A 21,562-nucleotide genomic window follows, 5' to 3' on the forward strand; every position below is an offset into this window, starting at 1 on the left:
TTCCTTCAAATGACAGTTCTCATTTCAGGAGCCTCAGCACCTCCAGAGCACACAGGGAAAAAATCTGGTGGTTAAACACGGATATGTCCCTCTCCCCCCACTTATATTTATTATATCTTAACCGCACAAATGACATGCCTGCTGATGGAAAATTTAGACTTTAATATCTAGGACTAGTTAATAATTGAGGTGAGCGTGGCAGGCCTTACCCCATCCCCCACTTCTGCTCAGACCCTTGAAGATGCAGCACACAGCCTTCCTGACTTGTCTCTGTGGTGTGTTGGTAGGGTGTGTTGTCTCTGTTGTGTGTTGATAGGGTGCGCTGTCTTCATGGTGTGTTGTCTCTGTGGTATGTTGGTAGGGTGCACTGCCTCTGTGGTGTGTTGGTAGGGTGCGCTGTCTCCATGGTGTGTTGTCTCTGTGGTGTGTTGGTAGGGTGCGCTGTCTCCATGGTGTGTTGTCTCTGTGGTGTGTTGGTAGGGTGCATTGTCTCTGTGGAGTGTTGGTAGGGCACGCTGTCTCGTGGTGTGTTGGTAGGGCGCACTGTCTCCATGGTGTGTTGGTAGGGCGCGCTGTCTCCGTGGTGTGTTGGTAGGGCGCGCTGTCTCTGTGGTGTGTTGGTAGTGTGTGTTGTCTCTGTTGTGTGTTAGTAGGGCGTGCTGTCTCTGTGGTGTGTTGGTAGGGCACGCTGTCTCCGTTGTGTGTTGGTAGGATGCGCTGTCTCTGTGGTGTGTTGGTAGGGTGCACTGTCTCTGTGGTGTGTTGGTAGGGTGTGCTGTCTCCATGGTGTGTTGGTAGCATGTGTTGTCTCTGTGGTGTGTTGTAGGGCACGCTGTCTCGTGGTGTGTTGGTAGGGTGCACTGTCTCCGTGGTGTGTTGGTAGGGCATGCTGTCTCCGTAGTGTGTAGGTAGCGTGTGTTGTCTCCGTGGTGTGTTGGTAGAGCACGCTGTCTCTGTGGTGTGTTGGTAGGGCGCGCTGTCTCCGTGGTGTGTTGGTAGGGTGTGCTGTCTCCGTGGTGTGTTGGTAGGGTGTGCTGTCTCTGTGGTGTGTTGGTAGGGTGTGCTGTCTCTGTGGTATGTTAGTAGCGTGTGTTTTATGAAAGGGAGACACAGTGTATAGAGACGGAAACTCCTTTTCTTGACTGAACTGTTGTCCTGACTCTGTTCCATGATGGTCCATACAGAGTTCCGTGTTCTTCTCGAGGGATGTGTGATTTAATTATGGATGCGTCCATCACTACTAATTTTACAGTTCTTTGCCCGTCTGTCCTTGCGTGTTAGCTCTGCAGCTGTTCTGGGTTATCTGCAGAAGGAAGTGAAAGTGGAGTTGCTGGGACAAAGGTGTGTATGAGGTGTTTTCACATCGTCCAGGCAGTGAATGTGGTCTCCCCGCAGCCACACCACTCTCTGCAAGCATCATCATAACCTGTTTGATGGGTGAAAGGGATACCTCACTGTTTTCATTTATTTATCACCAGAGGGCTTGAGTTCCTTTGTCTGCCTGAAGCCATGCGTATTTCTTCACACAGTTTGTAAGAGCAGCATGAGACATGAGTTTTTTCAGCACGATTCAAGATTGTAACTTTGCTCGGTGTCTTTCTTTTCAGAAAATGTTTATTTTTGTTTCATCGAATCTGTCTGTCCTTTGTGCTCTGCTTAGGGGACTCTCCTCACCCGGAGGCCACAGACGCAGCCTCTTCTGTTCCTCCAGCCTTTCATCCGCTGGAACTCATCTTTGTGAGCAGAGGGAAGGCTGCCCTCTGGCCGTGTGAGGGGCGGCCAGACACTGCGTTACAGCTGGGGTCCCCTGCGGACATGGAAACAAGACTCACCTTTTTAGTAAATGTCAGGATCCTTTGATGATATGTTTACTGAGGCTAAAAATGGCTCCTGTAACCTTAAAGTTATGAAAGAATGTAACTAAACGCACTCTGAGATGTTAGATTGAGGCCTTTTTAGCTTCACTGGGTGTCAGTTTCTGGGAAGGGAGAGCCTGTTTCATCTGTTTGCCCTGTGACAGTTTGTGAGCCTCATCAGAAGGGAAAGGGAAGCAAGAAGTTAAGGTAGCAAAGTTTTGCCTGTGGGGAAGGACTCATGCCCAGCGTTGGTAAACCTTTGTTATTGAAGGTCGTGTAATTAATCCTCCTCCTGTTTTCTCTATCTCATCACAGCCTAAGTGTGATGGCCAGGTGTTACTGACGCAGGTGTGGAAGCGCTTGAATCTGATAGAATGTGACTACTTCGGCCTGGAGTTTCAGAACGTGCAGTCCTGCTGGGTACGTGCCTTGATGTGTTTTTGAAAAGAGGCTCCGGATGAGCTGCGGGATGCTGACGGTGGTGCTCCTGGGCCAGTGCCCCGGGACCTGCTGGCATGATGCGGGCAGGGCACGCTGTGACCCTCAGACTGCACGATTGAGATGTCCTCTGTACAGCTACAGGGGAACTCCTTCTGCACAACTTACAAAAGCAAGTAGCACATATCTTCTGTGATACTCGTTTCAAGGGTTGTTCAATCGCTCAGTTGTGTCTGACTCTTTGCAACCCCGTGGACTGCAGCACACCAGGCCTCCCTGTCCTTCACCATCTCCCGGAGCTTACTCAAACCCATGTCCATCAAGTCGGTGATACCAGCCAGCCATCTCATCCTCTGTCGTCCCCTTCTCCTCCTGCCTTCAATCTTTCCCAGCATCAGGGTCTTTTCCAATCAGTTGTTTCAAGGATGGATTTGAGCAAACTGCTTTACTAAACTGGTTATACTCATTTTACTTAATAGATGAACCGTCAAAGTGTGGAGCTTTAGTGTTTATAGGTGGAAATGTTTTAAAGAAACCAAATGACCTGTTAGTTCAAAGAGCACGTCGGCGTCATGGAGCCACGGCCACCCCATCACACAGTAGTCCTCTCGTCAGCTTGCTGCTTACAGAGGCAGCGGGTGCTGACATGTGTATGGACTTAGCAGATACCCCCTACATACACACACACACCACACGCCCACACACACCACACACAGCACACGCCATACACACACACACACTCACACCACACATCACACACACTCACACGCAGACATCACACACACCAGACACAGACATCACACACACACCACATCACATACACACCCACACCACATGTCACACACACCATATACCATACACACACACCACACTCACACCACACATCTCACACACACCACACACACAGACACACCACACAGACATCACACACACACACCACACACCATACACACATACCACACTCACACTACACATCACACTCACACACACCACACACACACACACACACACACATCATACACCATACACACACACCACACTCACACCACACATCACACACAGACATCACACACACATACCACATTACACACACACATCCCCCCACTCACGCCACACATCACACACACACTCACACACACCACAAAGACATCACACACACATACCACACCACACCCACAGCCCCACACATACCACACACCATATACCATACACACACACACCACATCTCACACACACACCCCCACACACACCACACGCCATATACACACACTCACACCCCCACACATCTCCATGCACACACCTACACACACAGAGTTCTGTGTCCGCTCCGCCCGGCGAAAGCACACCGTGTGACTCAGTGGTTTACAGCCGGCCCTGCGGGACTTGGCATCTGTTGTATCAAGATTCAACATGGGGGGGGCTGTTCCTGCTTTAAATGTTTGTCTTAAAGATAAATATTTTTGTGTTTTACAATATGCTGATTAAATAGAGAAGTAAGTTAATGAATTTGATATCTTTTCTTAAATTCTCTTTAGATCTGGCTTGAACCTATGAAACCCATCATTAGGCAAGTACGAAGTAAGTCCTTTTTTAACTCTTTAAGATTCTGTTCACCTGAGATGCTTGCCCTTGACTGTTCAGATTCAGGGCGCAGCCGACCGTGGCCGTCACCTCGGGGCGGCAGCGTCGCGCCACCCGCGGCAGGAGCGCTGGGAGGTCGCTTTGCCGTTTAGCTTCAGGCTGTGAGACGTGGCGGGTGGGGCATCACCTGACTCAGATACTTCTTGGTTACCTGCCTCACCTGTGGGAGAATAGGATTTGCTGGTCAGTACTGCTTCAATTTTTGGCCAATATGCAAAATGAGTGTGCAGCTTCTAATTATGAAAGGACATTCAGGGTGACATCTCCAGTCATTTGAACTCACCTGTAACATTTTTAGAACTAAATTGAGGGGGAGAGGATTATGGGGGGAACTTCTGTTCACTTAGAAGCCAAGGCCATTTCAGTTGCTGTAGCATTTTAGCAAAGCAGTTCCTCTTTTCTGTTGGTGAAAATTACATGACTGGGTTATTATAAAATTTCAATAAAGCTAAAATACTCAGATGAGCTAATAGCTTATGCTTTTTCTTTACAGTAATCAGGTTGTCCTAGTTTCATATATTGAATGATAACATTTTTCTTTCACTAAAGTATATAAGGATTTAGAGAAAAATGGCCTTTTAATTTTCTTATTTATTTTTATTTTTTGACTTTGGCACTCTGCTCATGGGATCTCATTTCCCTGACCAGGGGTTGAACCCAGGCCCTGGCAGTGAAAGCCCGGGATCATAGCCTCTAGGCCACCTGGGAGGTCCCAGGCTTTTTAAATTATTGCTACTACTATTAGTATAAACACTGTCATTTTTTATCACTTTTTTACTCCTAAAATAAGAAGAATATATTTTAAGATTTTAATGTGCAGTCTTTTTTTTAGGGTTTCAAACTTTTAGTAACCCCTCCTTAATACAGAAGTTTTTCATTTTTTTCTTTGCTGCGTCTGACTGGTACTTTGGACTAATAACTTCATACACAGGAAGGGTTTTAATATCCTCTTACTTGAAAAGACTTGCTCTAACAGTCCATTTGAAAGCACCAGCTCAGTTATGCCAGAACATGCAAAGAGATAGCAAATACAGAGAGTGACTTATTTGTGGACTGTAAATTTTTCTTTCTATAGGACCAAAGACTGCAGTGCTTCGCCTGGCAGTGAAGTTCTTCCCACCGGATCCGGGTCAGTTGCAAGAAGAATATACACGGTAAAGAGCCTGACTGACAGAGCCGCCATGAGCGGGTCCCGCTCACCCTCTGCAGCACCTGCACATCACCTGGGCGCCTGGTCAGGGTCCTCCACACAGAGAGCAAGCCCAGTGTCCGTGTCCAAGCTGGGACCAGAGTGTCACAGCTAAAAGCAGCATTGTTGGAGTTAACTCCTCACAGACCCAAATGCAAATAGGATTTAGAAGAAAGATCGTGTTATAAATTTGAGAATTAAAAGAGGGGTGTTAGGGTACTGCTGAACAAATATTCTCCAGATGAGCCTAGATTTGTGTGTGCACAAAGTTTGGAGAAGGGCATGGCAACCCACTGCAGTATTCTTGCCTGGAGAATCCCATGGACAGAGGAGCCTGGTGGGCTACAGTCCTTAGGGTCTCACAGAGTCAGACACGACTGAAGCGACTTAGCATGCTCGCAAAAAGCTTGTAGGAGTTTTGCCCATTCCTTTACTATTTTATCAACAAAATGACTTTAACTGGGAGAAGAACCAAGTGTGAAAGTCTTTAGGAGTATACGCAGCAGAAATTCTTCAGGGGAATCTCTTTTCTGCTGCTTTTTTAAATTCAGGATCGATTCTTTGCAGAAATGATTGAAAGTGTTTGCAGTTGTTTTACCTGGGTATTAAGATTATGGAAGTGGTTTTTTCCCTTGTGTTTTATGTACCGATTTTATCACGAGGAGCAAAGCGAAAATCTAAAAATCAAGTGGAAACCCAGAGTCGGATATAAGTGAAGAGAGGACTACAGTGACGATGCAGTGGCGACAGAGTAGCTTCCTGGCCTGACGTGGATTTGTACCTGAATCCTCTGGGTCTTGGACCGTCTGCGTGGGTCTCTGCCAACTGTTCCATTGTCACAAAGCCACAAGCTGGGCTGCAGGGAAGCTTAGACCATGTGCTTCCAGCCACAAGTCTTCACAGGAGGGAGGCTGACCCCAAGGACAGCAGAAAATATGAGTGAGCTTATCTTAACGGTGCATTAAATACCTGACATTTACCAAGAAGTCCCTCTTTGGGAACCACTTTTAAACATATATGCCTCGACAACTGTGAGCAACAGGAAGTGTCGGCCTAATTCTGTCCTGGGGCCAAGTCGAGTTTATGCAGAAGGTCCTTGTTTTATTTATTAAAAAATGACATATCTGTGGTAAAAGAAAAAAAGCTGTAAAGTTATGTGGAGTAAAAAGTCGGCATTCCCCTCACTGCATGCCACCCCAGCCCCTGCAGGCCAGACACGGGGGGCGAGTCCTCCAGGTGGAGCCCCCGCGCCGGCAGCCCGGGGGCCTTAAATGAGTGTCTCAGAAAGCAGCGGCAGACGCACACGCAGAGCCGCGGGCGGCTCTCTTTCTCTTACCTGCGTGCCCGCTGCCTGCCATGGGCGTCCTTCCACGCCGGTGTGCGTGGCTGCCTCCGGATTTGGTTAACCAGCCTCATGTCAGTGCAAGTCTGGGTTGTGTCCCGCTGTTCTCTGCTGTAGTGCTGCAGATAAGTCTCCTTCTGCACACATATTCATGAGCTCTGGAAACATTTCTGTAGGAAAGAAAGTTCACGGGGTGGGATTGCTTGAGGAAGGGGACGCACATTTCTGGTGTGAGCCCAGTAGGCTCTGGTGCTGACACTGGCATGTCAGCCCCGAGAAGGATGGGGCGGCTGTCCTGCTCCCCTGCTGTCTCCAGCGCCTGGAGCAGCCAGGTGATCGGGGCTGCTCGCTGGTGAGTGAATGAATGTGTAAATGGTGTCAACCCACCCCCTGCTACACTCTCACCACTTAATTCAGGGTGCCTGTGTCTCAGATTCTAGCCAAGACCGGATATTATCCATCTCTCTGAGACTCGCAGCCACACTTGATGCTCTGTCCTTGTTGGCTCTTTCTGCTACTTCCCACAAAACTGTGCGTGCGGTTGTGTCTGTGTAACACAGGGAGCACGAATCTGTGAGCTGCCCCCTTGAAAGCGTGGCTCCGGCTGGTTGGTGCCTGGGGTGTGGTGTGCCGCCCGCCGTGTGGATGCTGAGCACTGTGGGGCCAGGCCGCCTGGGCACCGTCTGCTCCGTGCGGCCGGGCTGTGTGTCCTCCTCAACATGGGGACATGTGTCCCAGGGGCCTTGGGCCTGACTTCTGTGCTTCTCCCTCCTCCTAGCTACCTATTTGCCCTGCAGCTTAAGAGAGACCTTCTGGAGGAGCGTCTGACCTGCACGGACACCACGGCTGCCCTCCTGGCATCCCACCTCCTGCAGGGTGAGTGTCCCCATGCGACCCACATTCATGGGACCTGCTGCGCCCAGGTTTTTCTGAGGGGCTAAAGGTTAGCTTCCTGCCTGGGGGGGGGATGGGCCGTGCGAGACCCCAACGGTTTCCCTTGGCCTCAGACCTCCAGTTTGGGCTCCAGGCTGTACCCTGACTCTGGGTGACATCACAGCCCCCATGACAAGGCAGGCATCAGTCCCTGAAGGACAGAGGAAACCCTCCAGTATCTCAGCGGGAGATGCTTCAGAGCATGAAGCGTTATGTGACTTCAGACATGAGCTGGGAGGAGCACGAGGGGAGGCTGTGGGAAGCAGGTGTGTGCTGCCCCTGTGCAGGACAGGAAGTAGACCAAGAGGCTCTTGGACTGGACCACGTCCTCTGTGCGGAATGGGTGCTCTAGAGAATGGGTACTGGACCTCGTCTTCCGTGTAGAACAGGTGCTCTGGAGTGTGGGCGCTGGACCACGTCCTCTGTAGAGTGGGTGCTCTGTCGCTGGACCACGTCCTCTGTGCAGAAGGGGTGCTCTGGAGTGTGGGCGCTGGACCACGTCCTCTGTGCAGAAGGGGTGCTCTGGAGTGTGGGCGCTGGACCACGTCCTCTGTGTAGAGTGGGCGCTCTGGAGTGTGGGCGCTGAACCACGTCCTCTGTGCAGAACGGGTGCTCTGGAGTGTGGGCGCTGGACCACGTCCTCTGTGCAGAAGGGGTGCTCTGGAGTGTGGGCGCTGGACCACGTCCTCTGTGTAGAGTGGGCGCTCTGGAGTGTGGGCGCTGGACCACGTCCTCTGTGTAGAGTGGGCGCTCTGGAGTGTGGGCGCTGGACCACGTCCTCTGTGCAGAACGGGTGCTCTGGAGTGTGGGCGCTGGACCACGTCCTCTGTGTAGAGTGGGCGCTCTGGAGTGTGGGCGCTGAACCACGTCCTCTGTGCAGAATGGGTGCTCTGGAGTGTGGGCGCTGGACCACGTCCTCTGTGCAGAAGGGGTGCTCTGGAGTGTGGGCGCTGGACCACGTCCTCTGTGTAGAGTGGGCGCTCTGGAGTGTGGGCGCTGGACCACGTCCTCTGTGCAGAACGGGTGCTCTGGAGTGTGGGCGCTGGACCGCGTCCTCTGTGCGGAGTGGGCGCTCTGGAGTGTGGGCGCTGGACCACGTCCTCTGTGCGGAGTGGGCGCTCTGGAGCGTGGGCACTGGACCGCGTCCTCTGTGTGGAGTGGGCGCTCTGGAGCGTGGGCGCTGGACCGCGTCCTCTGTGTGGAGTGGGCACTCTGGAGCGTGGGCGCTGGACCGCGTCCTCTGTGCAGAATGGGTGCCCTGGAGTGAGGGTGCAGGAAGCAGGGCAGAGAGAGGCTCCAGCATGTTAGGACCACAGGGTATGTGCCTTTCCTTGGTCCTTCCCTGACACACCATCTCCAAACAGCAAATGTTCTCATAGGTTTCCCATCCTGCCAGTTGGGTCTTGTTCACGGTTGGCAACGCAAGTGTTGAAGCATCTTTGTTGTTATTCAGTTGCTAAGTCATGTCTGACTCTTTGCGACCCCATGGCCTGCAGCACTCCAGGCTTCCCTGTCATTCACCATCTCCCGGAGCTTGCTGAAACTCATGTCCATTGAGTTGGTGATGCCATCCAACCATCTCATCCTCTGTCGTCCCCTTCTCCTCCCGCCTTCAGTCTTTCCCAGCATCAGGGTCTTTTCCAATGAGTTGCCTCTTCTCACCAGATGGCCAAAGTATTGGAGATCAGCTTCAGCATCAGTCCCTCCAATGAGTATTCAGGACTGATTTCCTTTAGGATGGACTGGTTGGATCTCCTTGCAGTCCAGGGGACTCTCAGGAGTCTCTTAGTTCTTGTTTGTCCTGGGTCATCTCAGACGGAATGTGGTCTTCAGTGCACACCGCCATCTGGCGGGGCCTCTTGCTTGAGGGCTGTGTTTGCAGCTTACATTTCCCTCAGTGGCTTGTCCTCCCTGGGCCTGTGCTGTGCAGACTGGGGGCTGGTGAAGATGCACGGGGCTAGATGTACTGTAGGGTTCTGACCTGGTCCTTGGCTTTAGAGACACGTCAGGCAGCTGCCAGGACGCACCTGGGGCTGAGGCTTGGACGCGGCACCAGGTGGTCCTGATCTGGGTGGTGGGTGCGGGGTGGGGTGAGCAGGTCCTGTTGTGTACACACTTGTGCCAAGGTGTGATCCTGTGCCTGCAGCTCTTCTGTGAGTGTGAGACTGTCTGCAAACAGTATATTGCTTAAAATGATTGGGCTTTAACCACTGTTTTTCAAATAAGCGGAGCCTTAAAATACATGAACTAGAGAGACAGTCGTTGTTCCTTGAGAATTTGAGAAGTCCTGAAGGAAAAAACAATTTAAAATACATTATCCCGAAACAAAACACGGGACCTTATCCAGGGTGTGATGGTCTTGAGACAGCTCACAGAGAAAGCATGGATGAAAATGTAGCTGACAGCAGCTCAAGATTTGCCGCCCAAGTTGCTCGCCAGCATCTTTCCTGTTGAGGAGTCAGGAGAAATTCCCTTCACCTGCCTGTGTGTTTGCTTCAAATAGCATAAGATATTTGGGAAACTCTAGTACAGAATTTTGTTTGAGGGGTATATTCTTTTACTACAGAATTAGAATAATTTTTTTGCTTTTAATTCGTGCATTTACACCTTGTACTTTTACGTAAGCACTGAGATCACCTGCTGCTCCTCTCTCACCTCAGCGGAAGTCGGGGACTACGATGAGGCGCTGGACCGGGAGCACCTGCGCGCCCACAAGTATGTGCCGCGGCAGGAGCGCGCCCTGCACAGGATCCTGGCGTTTCACCGCGAGCTCGCGTGAGTTGGGCATCATCAGGCTCGGGCGAGACGCTCACCCCCGCCCCTCCCCGGGGCAGACCAGGTCCTGTGGCAGCCACGCCAGGTCCAGGGTCCGGGGTGGGGTCATCCGTGCTGCGGCCCTGTTGTCTGGCTCCCAGAGACACGGCCCTGGGGTGAGGTGAGGGTGACCCGAGGAGGGGCTAGAGATGGAGAGGCCGGGCCGGGCTGGGGAGCTGCTGCCGGGGAGGGGTCCTGGAGGCCTGGCCCCTGCAGGGGGCCTGCAGATGCAGATGAAACTCCACTGCAGGCCCTGCTGTCGGCTCGGGGGTGGGGGTGGGGGGTGGGGGTGGCTTTGAGTGACACAGACCCAGGTCAGACCCTTGATGATCCCCTCCCCTTCCTGAAGCACTGTGCTCGTCTACCATGTGTTCTACTGCTCGCAGCCACAGGGGCTTTCTCGTGTCTGGTCGGGCGGCTCTGGCTTCCAGAGCTGTCAGTTGTGACCTGGACTGCAGGGATGAACCGCAAAGATGAACCACAAGAATGAGCCGCAAAGATGAACCGCAAGGATGAACCACAAGAATGAACCGCAAAGATGAGCTGCAACGATGAACTGCAAAGATGAACCACAAGAATGAACCGCAAAGATGAACTACAAGGATGAACCACAAGAATGAATCGCAAGGATGAACCACAAGAATGAACCGCAAAGATGAACCGCAAAGATGAGCCACAAGGATGCACCCGAGCCAACAGCCTGGAGCCGTACGGGCGGCCAGCACCCAAGGCTCTAGTCCTGCTTTAAGCTGTGGAGCCAGAAAAAGCCTTGTAGAGCCTGAAACTGTGAAAGTCCTGGAAGAAAACAGGCAGTGTGTTCTTGGACATGGACTTTAGCAGTACAGTAGGCCCCTTAACACAGGCTTGAGCTGGGCACGTCCACTCTCACACGGGCGGTTTTCAGCAGCAGATGCTACATGGGGTGAATTCTCAGAGGTAGAACCATGGATACTGAGGGCTGACGGGGGGGTGTATGCAGAGGGTTGGGGCCCCTAACCCCCGATTTGTTCAAGGGTCACCTCTTATCATTCTGGATCTGTCTCCTCAGGCAAGGAGAACAAGCAGAAATTAACAAATGGGACCTAACAAAACCAAAAAGCTTTTGCACAGCAAAAGAAACTTATCAAAAAAACAAAAGGCTACCTACTGAATGGAAGAAAATATGTCTGGTAAGAAGTCAGTATCCAAAATACACACAGAAGTCATACAACTGAACACAAAAAAACAAACAACTTGATTGAAAATGGAGCAGAGGACCTGAAGAGACATCTTTCTAAAGAAACACACAGACATATGAAAACATGCTCAGCATCACTAGTCATCAGGGAAACACACACCAAAACCACAATGAGATACTACCTCACACCTATCAGAGGCTGTTACAAAAAAGACAAGAAATAAATCAACAGAGGAGTGGAGAAAGAAGATGTGGGGTGTGTGTGTGTGTGTGTACATACAATGTGTATATATATACACACACACACACACACAGTGGAATACTACTCAGCCACAGTAAGAAAGAAATCCTGTTATTTGCAACAATACAGGTGGACCTGGAGGGTATTGTGCCAAGTGAAATAAGTCAGACAGAGAAGGACAAATACTACATGATTTCACTTACATATGGAATCTTAGAAATACAGCAAACTAGTGGATAGAACAAAAAAGAAACAGACGCATGATACAGACCACAAACTAGCGGTTACCAGTGGGGAGAGGGATGGGGAAGGGGTGGGATGGGGTAGGGGAGTAAGAGGTACAAGCTACTGGGTAGAAAGCAGATTAGCTACAGACTGTACTATACACACAGGGAATGTAGCCAGTTGTTCAATCGCTCAGTCCTGTCTAACTCTGCAACCCAATGGACAGCAGGCTTCCCTGTCCTTCACCATCTTCTGGAGCTTGTTCAAACTAATGTCTATTGAGTCAGTGATGCCATGCTACCATCTCGTCCTCTGTCATCCCCTTCTCCTCCTGCCTTCAAACTTTCCCAGCATCAGGGTCTTTTTCTAATGAGTCAACTCTTCGCATCAGGTGGCCAAAGTATTGGAGCTTCAGCTTCAGCATCAGTCCTTCCAATGAATATTCAGGACTGATTTCCTTTAGGATGGACTGGTTGGATCTCCTTGCAGTCCAAGGGACTATCAAGAGTCTTCTCCAACACCACAGTTCAAAAGCATCAATTCTTCAGTGCTTAGCTTTCTTTATAGTCCAACTCTCACATCCATACATGACTACTGGAAAAACCATAGCTTTGACTTTATGGACCTTTGTCGGCAAAGTAATGTCTCTGCTTTTTAATATGCTCCCTAGGTTTCTCATAGCTTTTCTTCCAAGGAGCAAGCATCTTTTAATTTCATGGCTGCAGTCACCAACTGTAGTGATTTTGGAGCCCAAGAAGATAAAGTCTGTCACAGTTTCAATTGTTTCCCCATCTATTTGCCATGAAGTGATGGGACCAGATGCCATGATCTTAGTTTTTTTAAGTTGATTTTTAAGCCAACTTTTTCACCCTCCTCTTTCACCTTCATCAAGAGGCTCTTTAGTTCTTCTTCACTTTCTCCCATTAGGGTGGTGTCATCTGCATATCTGAGGTTATTGATATTTCTCCCAGCAGTCTTGATTCCAGCTTGTGCTTCATCCAACCCAGCATTTCACATGATGTACTCTGCAAGGAGATCAAACCAGTCAATCCTAAGAAAATCAGTCCTGAATATTCATTGGAAGGATTGATGCTGAAGCTGAAGCTCCAATACTTTGGCCACCTGATGCAAAGAATTGACTCATTAGAAAAGATCTTGATGGTGGCAAAGATTGAGGGCAGGAGGAGAAGGAGAAGACAGAGGATGAGATGGTTGGATGGCATCACTGACTCAATGGACATGAGTTTGAGCAAGCTCTGAGAGTTGGTGATGGACAGGGAAGCCTGGCGTGCTGCAGTCCCTGGTGTTGCAGAGTCGGACGTGACTGAGCAAGTGAACTGAACTGAACTCTGCATATAAATTAAATAAGCAGGGTGACAGTATACAGCCTTGATGTACTCCTTTCCCAACTTTGAACCAGTCCATTGTTCCATGTCCAGTTCTAACTGTTGCTTCTTGACCTGCATACAGATTTCTCAGAAGGTGGGTAAGGTAGTCTGATATTCCCATCTCTTGAAGAATTTTCCACAGTTTGTTGTGATCCACACACTCAAAGGCTTTAGTGTAGTCAATGAAGCAGAAGTAGATGATTTTCTGGAATTCTCTTGCTTTTTCTGTGATCCAGCAGATGTTGGCAATTTGATCTCTGGTTCCTAAATATATAGCCAATATTTATAACAACTATAAATGGAGTACATAATCTTTAAAAATTATGAATCCTGTTGCACACCTATAACTTATATAATATTGTACATCAGCTATACATCCTTTTTAAAAAGACAGGAAATAAGTGTTGGTGAAGATGTGGAGAAGAGGGGAACCCTTGTGCACTGTTGGTGGGATTGTACATTGGTGCAGCAGCTGTGGAAAATAAATTGGAGGTTCTTCAAGAAACCAAAAACAGACTCAATATTCTATGGCGTATATGGGAAAAGAATCTAAAAAAGAGTAGACGTATATATGTGTGTCAGATTCACTTTGCTCTACACCAAAAACTAACAAAATGTTGTAAATCAACTCCAATTTAAAAAATCTAAAATAAAAAAATAAAAAATCTAAAATAAATAAAATTTAAACTAGAGCTACCATATGGTCCAGAATTCCACTCCTGGGTGTTTACCCAAAGAAAACAGAAACACTGACGGGAAAGGATACACACGCACCCCCATGCTCACAGCGGCGTTCCTTATGACAGCCAGAACAGAAACACCCGCTCAGTGCCCATCAGGAGATGAGCAGGTGGAGAAGACGTGTACATACCGTGGGGTTATCGCCTCGCTGATGGCTTATTGGAGTGATAAGCGTCTAATCAGCTTCAAAGGACGGACATTTTCATCCAAGAATGGAAATCACAGGAATGACATTAACCAAGCAGTCTTGTTATTCCTAAAAGATCCCAAAACTCAGGCTTTCAGAAGCAAGAGGAAAAAGAGCTGTTTATGGAAGTCTCTCCTGGAGGCTTTGGGCTGTCCTGAGCTCCCACCCTGGAGCCCCTCACTGTCTGGACTGTGTGCCAGGCGAGGATACCCCAGCTGTTTTGGTGATTCTATTTTTGTTCATTTTCATAATTTAACTTTTTTTTATAATTTAATTTTTATAAAGGTATATTCTAATGGTTAGCATTGTACCTTTTAAAGTTTTGAAGTGGGTTCAATGAGATACTAGGGTTATCCGTGCGTTATTCATAGTGTGGCCCGTATTTAGTATTCGTCTCTGCCTGTAAATGTTTGCACATCACTTTGTCCATATGAAGATAGAATTATAAGGCTGAGCACCTCACGAGTGCAAAGAAAAGATTCGCCCCGGGGATTACAGAACCGAAGGAAGGGGACGGTTCTGTGGCCTGTGTGCAGTGTTATTTGCCGTGGGTGGGTATCCGTGGGGGAGCGGCCAGCCCTCTGGAGATCGGAGCCCCTGTGCTGGTTGTGTTCCCTTCTGTTTTCCCAGTCTCTCTGTCCGAGTTTCTGCTCTCAGGAGTGCTGTGAACTTGCTGTCTTTCATTGCAGGGGCCAGACGCCTGCTGAGTCAGACTTCCAGGTGCTGGAAATTGCCCGAAAGCTGGACATGTACGGCATCAGGTTTCACTCGGCTTCTGACCGGGAGGGGGCCAAGATCAAGCTGGCCGTGTCACACACGGGCGTCCTGGTGTTCCAGGTAGGTGGGCGGGGCGCTGTGCTCACCTGCGCTGGGAAGTCTGTGGCTGAGTCACCTCAGACTGGGAGGCAGAGTGTTGCGGACTGTGTGATCCGGCCTGTCCCCCTAGAGAGGTCGTTTCCTAGTCCTGGACTCTGTCCCGGAGCCCGCTCTTCCTTCTAATGCTGTTCGGAAGGTCCCCTGACCTGGAACCTCACCCCGGGGCTCAGAGTGAACTGCAGGCAGCGTCTCCCCCGGGGCTGAGGGGCCGCTGCCCATGGGGTCTCCGCCACGGGCCACAGTCCCACTGACTGCGGGAGCCAGAGCTGCCTGGAGAGCTTCTGGGGTGGCCCCGTGGTCCTGGGGGTGTCTGCCCCCATTGGGTGTGAGCGTGGGAGGAGACACCGGAAGGGCCCCGAGCTGTGTTTCTGGTGATGTGTCTGCGTGCTGGGCCGGCTGAAGCACCCGGAAGCAGCTGCGGGTGCCAGCCTGGGCTCCAGAGCCCTCCCTGGCACGGGCCCTGCCCAGGACCTCAGCGCCTCGGGAAACGCGGCCGCCGGCTGCAGCTCCTCCCTCCATGGCCAGCTTCACGCCGCCCCCCGAGACGGCCAGTCTGAGCCTGGCCTCCCCGACCAAAAATGCTTCGTTTCACCGTCTTTGCCTTTCTCTTTTAAAATTAGGCATCAAATTTCAGTTTCCTGTCAGAAAGAATGTCAGGCTTGCACTTAGAGTCAGCAGTGTGGCCTCCCCTGAGCGTCCAGGCCCTGCCAGGCCCAGGCCCCACACACACGCCCTCTGCCGGCGGCCCCTGCCCGGCACGCGGGGGCAAGCGCAGCCCTCAGAGTCAAGGTCGTCATTCTTCCAGAAAAGGGCAAGTCGTCTATGACCAGAAGAAATTGCAAAAGCAAAGGATTAAAGAGTTTGGGTTAAAGGCGGCAGATTGAATCCATTTCCACTCCCTCAGAATCCCCACTGGAATGACAGTGAAGGGATTTTTTAAACTTTGCATCAGTAAGACCCAAGGATGGAAAGGAGAGCAGGGAGCAGGGGCTGTCAGCCGAGTCTGGGAGCTCGGAAGGCCGGTGGGATGACGGCGAGGTGCAGGAGTGGAGCTGAGACGGGCGGGCCAGAGGCAGGACAGTTAGAGCGCCGCCCCGCCCCGGGCAAGGGCCTCCCCTTGGAGGTGGAGGGGAGTGCCTGTGAGTGGGCTTCTGAGCCTGCGGTCCCCACTGCAGCCCCAGGAGGTGCTGGCCAGCCCTTCAGAGCCTCCTCTTCAAAGACTCATCGCAGACACATTGACGATCTGAAAGCACTGAGAATCAGAAGAGCAAGCAGAGTCCCACGTGCTCGTCACACGGGTTCTCGCCAGCCTGTGTTCTCACTCCCTGCCCCCCCACACACACAGATCACATAGACAAGTACCAGCACGTGTGCACATACACAGACATGCAGAACACATGTACACACGCTGACACATAAATATACACAGAGCACACACACAAACCAGACACATCGACACAGACCACATCCACACACAAGAGACACATATACACATACACACACCAACACACACAGAGACTGCATATACACACATACACACACACAAACACAGAGATGTATAGATAGACAGATCTATGGGTACACAGACACATAAACACACAGACATACAAACCACATATACACTCACATACATACGTGATACGCGTGTACACAGACATACACACATACAGACCATGCATACACGGAGACACACACATGTACAGATACATATATACAGAAACAGACCACATACACACAGATACACACAGAGAGACACACATATACAGAGATACATATATATACACAGATATACCTACAGACACACACATATACACAGAGACACATACACAAAGACACACCATACAGACCATGTATATACACACAGACACACACAGAGAAGCATATACACACATAGACACATGACACACACACACAGATGCCCAGAAACATGCACATATACATGTATATGTGTGTGTTAAGTCGCTGCCGTCATGTCTGACGCTCTGTGATCCCATGGACTGCAGCCCACCAGGCTCCTCTGTCCATGGGATTCTCCAGGCAAGAATACTGGAGTGGGTTGCCATGCCCCCCTCCAGGGGATCTTCCCTACCCGGGAATAAAGCCCACATCTCTTAGGTCTTCTACATCGGCAGGCTGGTTCTTTACCACTAACACTACCTGGTAAGCTGTACACGCACAGACACATGTATAAACACAGGCACACACCTATATACACACAGAGAGACGTGTATACACAGAGAGACACATGTATACACTCAGATACACACATGCACAGAGACACACACGTTTTTATACACACAGGCCACATATATATATACACAGACACACACACACACATTTTTCTGAAGCCTTGAGGGTAAGGTGCCCTCATAGGGCCCTTTCCCCTGAGTGTGTGCTCCCTAAGAAGAGACCACTCCCTGTCGTGACTGCTGTGCGGCCGTCACTGAGGCCCCTGACTCTTGAATCTACGGGTCTGTCCCCATTGTTAGCTCCTGGCCAGTCGCGTCCATGCAGCTCCTTTTCCTGCAGGACAGGGTCCAGTCTGGAAGCGGCTGTAGCATTCAGCAGTCATGCTGCAGACGCCTGCGATCCAGAACACTGTAACAGTGTGTGGGCCGTTTTCCTGTGGCTAGAATCGGCTGGTGGTGCCCAGCTGGACCACATGCAGGTGACATGTGACCCCTCAGGGATCATCTGGGGCACCACCTGGCCTCCCTGGCGATGCGAACGCTGACCGCTGTGCTCTCTGGTTCTTCGCCTGTATCGTTACTGGTCCTTCTCTTTCAACTCATGTGCATCCTTGGAGAGACGCTGCACCTTGTCCAGTGCCCTGTAGACTAGCGTCCCCGGGCAGTGCCTGGCCAGGGTTTACCAGATGCTCCCTGACTCAGGCACACCTGGGGCCTCCTGCTAAACTCAGACGGTGACAGGGAGAACCAGGAACTTGAGGAAAACCTTCTTTCCAAGGAAGATGGTATTTGCAGGGCAGGTGCCAGACTTGTGGGAAGAAGAGACTCAGAGCAGCAGAGACTCGGGGCTGGAGACGGTGCAAAGGCAGGAAAGCCTCTTTACCCCACGCCTCGTCCCCAAGGAACAGGGCACAGCTTCAGCACGAGCCTAAACTCTCCCGTGAGTTTTGATTCTGGCCTGGTTTGTCATAGTAAAATATTGGTAATTAACTGTTAGAAGGCTGGTTATGCAAGTGGTGCTGCATCCACGTTATGGGGGTAACCGGCCACCTGTCCAGAGGACACAGACTCTGTCCTAATAAACGAGACGGTCTCTGAGATGTGCTGTTACATGGAGAGAGTACTCAGCTGTGTGTGTGACTTCCTGCCACTTGTGGGGAAGAGAAGAAATCACACACACAATTTATTCCCTGCAGAAAAGCCGGCGTTGACCGCCCCTCGGATGGTGATCAGTCAGCAGGCTTTCAGAAGAGGGGAAAGGGGAATGCTAAATCTGGACTCATTTTGGTGCCTTGTTAGTATATTACTGTATTGCATGTTCTTTCTTTTTTTAATTTAAAAGTACATTATTGCTAAAAGTGTTAACCATTATCTGAGCCTTCAGAGAGTCATAATCCCTTTGCAGTAGTAATGTCAAAGATCACTGATGACAGATACCTTAGCAAATATAATAATGAAGAGGTTTGAAATATTGTGAGAATTACCAGAGTGTGGTACAGAGAAGTGAGTGAATGCTCTTGGGGAAACGGTGCTCCTAGACTTGCTCAGAGCAGGGCTGCCACCGGCCTTCAGTGTGTCTGTGAGACCTTCTCCAAGAAGCCTCAGAAGTAGAAGAAAAGCCTACACCTTGAAGCAAGAGCCGGGCAGGCACAAGGACACGGGGCCAGCGTGGCACAGGCTGGCAGCAGGAGGCCTGGGAGACGCGGCTGAAAGCTCCGCAAAGCAGAGGGAGAGACGGAGAGGGAAGCAGAGGGAGCTCCCGCAGCGTCCGGGCGGCCCAGCATCCCAGGATTCTAGAGGCTGGACCCAAACGGCAGCAAGGAATTGTTACAGACGTTCCAGGAGGAGAAGCATCCAAACCTCCAGGCACGGGTTTCCAGACAGAAGGTGCCCACAGGCCTTATTCCGAGTGAATGGAGATGGGGCAGGATTTGTTGTCTGAGACATCAGAATACAGATCAGAGGGCTTCCTGGGAGGAGGCGGGAAGGCGTGAAATGCCACCGGGCTGGACGCTGGAGGATGGAGGTTCTAAACGTGAAAGAAAGTCATTTCCAGTCCAGAATTCTGTGCCTGTGCAGCCGGACTCCTACCCACGAAGAAAGTAAAAGCATTTCCAGACATGCCACTTTTCAGAAAACTCAGTCCCCGCGCAGCCTTCGGGACCCTGATGGTGGGGAGAGTCTCCGGGCGGGAGCTGAGGACACGGCGACATGTTGGGGAGGGAGAGGGGTGGGCCATGCTCGGATGCGGAGAACCTGTGTCAGCAGAAAGACATCAGGGGCTCCAGGGAAGACAGCCCAGAGAGAAACAGACCTGACCGGAGAGTTCCCTGGGGCTCCAGTGGTTAGGACCACTGGCGTGTGTGTGTGCTCAGTCGTGTCTGACTCTGAGACCCTATGGACTGTAGCCCATCAGGCTCCTCTGTCCTTGGGATTTCCCAGGCAAGAATACTGGAGTGTGTTGCAGTTTCCTCCTCCGGCGGATCTTCGCTTCCCGGGATCAAACCCGCGACTCCTGTTCGACCCCTGGGTCCCAGGTTCAGTCCCTGGTCGGGGAACTGAGATCCTGCAAGCCCTGTGACACAACCAGAAACAAGCCCATCAGTGACGTCATGGGTGAGATCATACTGGAGAGCTTTAAAGGTCTGCAGGGAGGTTTTGCGCTGAACCGGTGATGGGTACACAGAAAATTAAGCAAATGGAAAGAGGCAGTTAGTAACTCTGGGAGAATTACAGGTAAAGGAGGAAAATACAGTTGTAGTCCACCCCTGCCCAGTTTGCGAGCAGCACACACATGATCAACAGCACAGATCAGATTTGGTGGCGCCCGTGGGGAGGGGTGGACGCGGCCCCGTGGTGTGCGGTCCAGGCAGACAGCAGCGGGAGCCAGCTGTGTGGACGCAGGCCTTGGCGGACAGGCCCTCTTTCCACCTCCCTGGGCCCCGCGTCCAGAGCCGGGAGCTGAGGCGTGGCCTTTTCTTCTGTTGCCGTGTGAAAGTTTGCTGATTTCGTGGATGGAGCTGAGAAGCGTCCAGTGTCTCACTGCGGGCCGCAGGTGGAGTGACTGCCTGTCGGCCGCGCTGGGAGGTGGGAGCTGACATTCAGTCCAGACCTCAGGGACATCTCTTAACTCAGGAATGCAAAGAATTGAGACGGAATTCACAGAACGTGAAGTCCACCCTTCAGAAGTATAAGTCAGTGTTTTCAGTATTAATATACTCGCAGAATCATGCGGCCATCGCCCCAATTCCAGAACATGTCAACCCCACCCTCCCCAGGCCCTGGCGGTCCTGCCCCTCCCGCTTCGCCGACCCTCATGCCTCTGTCTGCGGATGTCCCTCCTCACACCTCCCTGGGACTGGCCTCGGGGCCTCTGCTGCCCCTCCCTTCAGAGCATGTCCATGTCGTGCGTGTTTCCAAGCCTCCTTGCTCCTTATGGCTAAAGTGCTGGGCTGCTTTTTAGTATCTCTGGCAGGAAAGCATTCTTCATCTTGCCGTTCCCCCGTCCTGAGTTTGTGGAAAAGAGTAAATGGTCACGAAGGCCAAGGACAGAAAAGAAGGTGCTTCCATACATTCAGAGTTTTTATTCTGAAAGTTTTCAAGGTCAGAGAAGTACAAGAAGGTACTGCGAGCCCCTTCGCCGGGCACCCCCACCCGGGTTTCACAGGTGCCCCCCACCTCATGATTTCAGACGCGCCCGCCCGGCCAGGGTCTGCCCGTGATCATCAGTGGGAAGTGCCTCCCTTCTCTCCTTGTCCTCACGGCCGCGGTGCCCCGGAAGGACCGAGGCCAGTCACTCGTGACGTGGGCCTGCCCGGCCCAGCTGCTGCTGAGACGAGAGCCTGTGCGGCGAGTCCCGGACGGGAGGCTGTGAGTGGTGCAGCCCCTGGCGGCTCTGTCTGTGTTTGCAGGGCGGCGCCTGGCGCCTGCTCCGAAGGCACCAACAGGCCTCTTCACAGAGGGAAGTCACTCAGCAGCGTCCAACTCTGTGCGACCCATGGACTGTAGCCTACCAGGCTGCTCCGTCCCTGGAATTTTCCAGGCGAGAGTACTGGAGCAGGGTGCCGTGTTTCACAAGCTGTGTCTTTATTTGTTTGCTGCGCTGGGGCTTTCTCCAGCTGTGGTGAGCAGGGCTCCTGTTCACTGCTGTGCCCGGGCTCGGGAGTGGCGGTCCGTGGGCTTAGTTGCTTGGTGGCATATGGGATCTTCCCAGACCAGGGATGGAACCCGTGGCCCCTGCATTGGCAGGCGGGTTCTCATCCGCTGCACCACCAGGGAAGCCCGCAAGGAGACGTTTTGTCCTCTGTAATTTAGTATTTGTGGAG

General features: G+C 51.4%; 1 protein-coding gene across 7 annotated transcripts in view; it reads left to right on the plus strand.

Annotated features, from left to right (window-relative positions):
* Positions 1-21,562, plus strand: part of FARP2 (FERM, ARH/RhoGEF and pleckstrin domain protein 2) — a 94,953-nt gene that overhangs the window by 40,013 nt on the left and 33,378 nt on the right. For 6 of the 7 annotated variants that reach the window (XM_061122676.1, XM_061122678.1, XM_061122677.1 and 3 more), the window contains 6 exons: positions 2,172-2,276; positions 3,830-3,872; positions 5,011-5,089; positions 7,245-7,342; positions 10,060-10,174; positions 14,862-15,009. In XM_061122676.1, coding sequence (XP_060978659.1) covers positions 2,172-2,276; positions 3,830-3,872; positions 5,011-5,089; positions 7,245-7,342; positions 10,060-10,174; positions 14,862-15,009 — 588 coding nt within the window. Of the gene's footprint in view, positions 1-2,171; positions 2,277-2,303; positions 2,467-3,829; positions 3,873-5,010; positions 5,090-7,244; positions 7,343-10,059; positions 10,175-14,861; positions 15,010-21,562 lie in introns of those variants that run through there. The other variant, XM_061122680.1, reaches the window with a different exon arrangement.

Source organism: Dama dama, chromosome 20 (genome assembly GCF_033118175.1).
Source record: "Dama dama isolate Ldn47 chromosome 20, ASM3311817v1, whole genome shotgun sequence".
NCBI classification, from domain to species: Eukaryota; Metazoa; Chordata; class Mammalia; order Artiodactyla; family Cervidae; genus Dama; species Dama dama.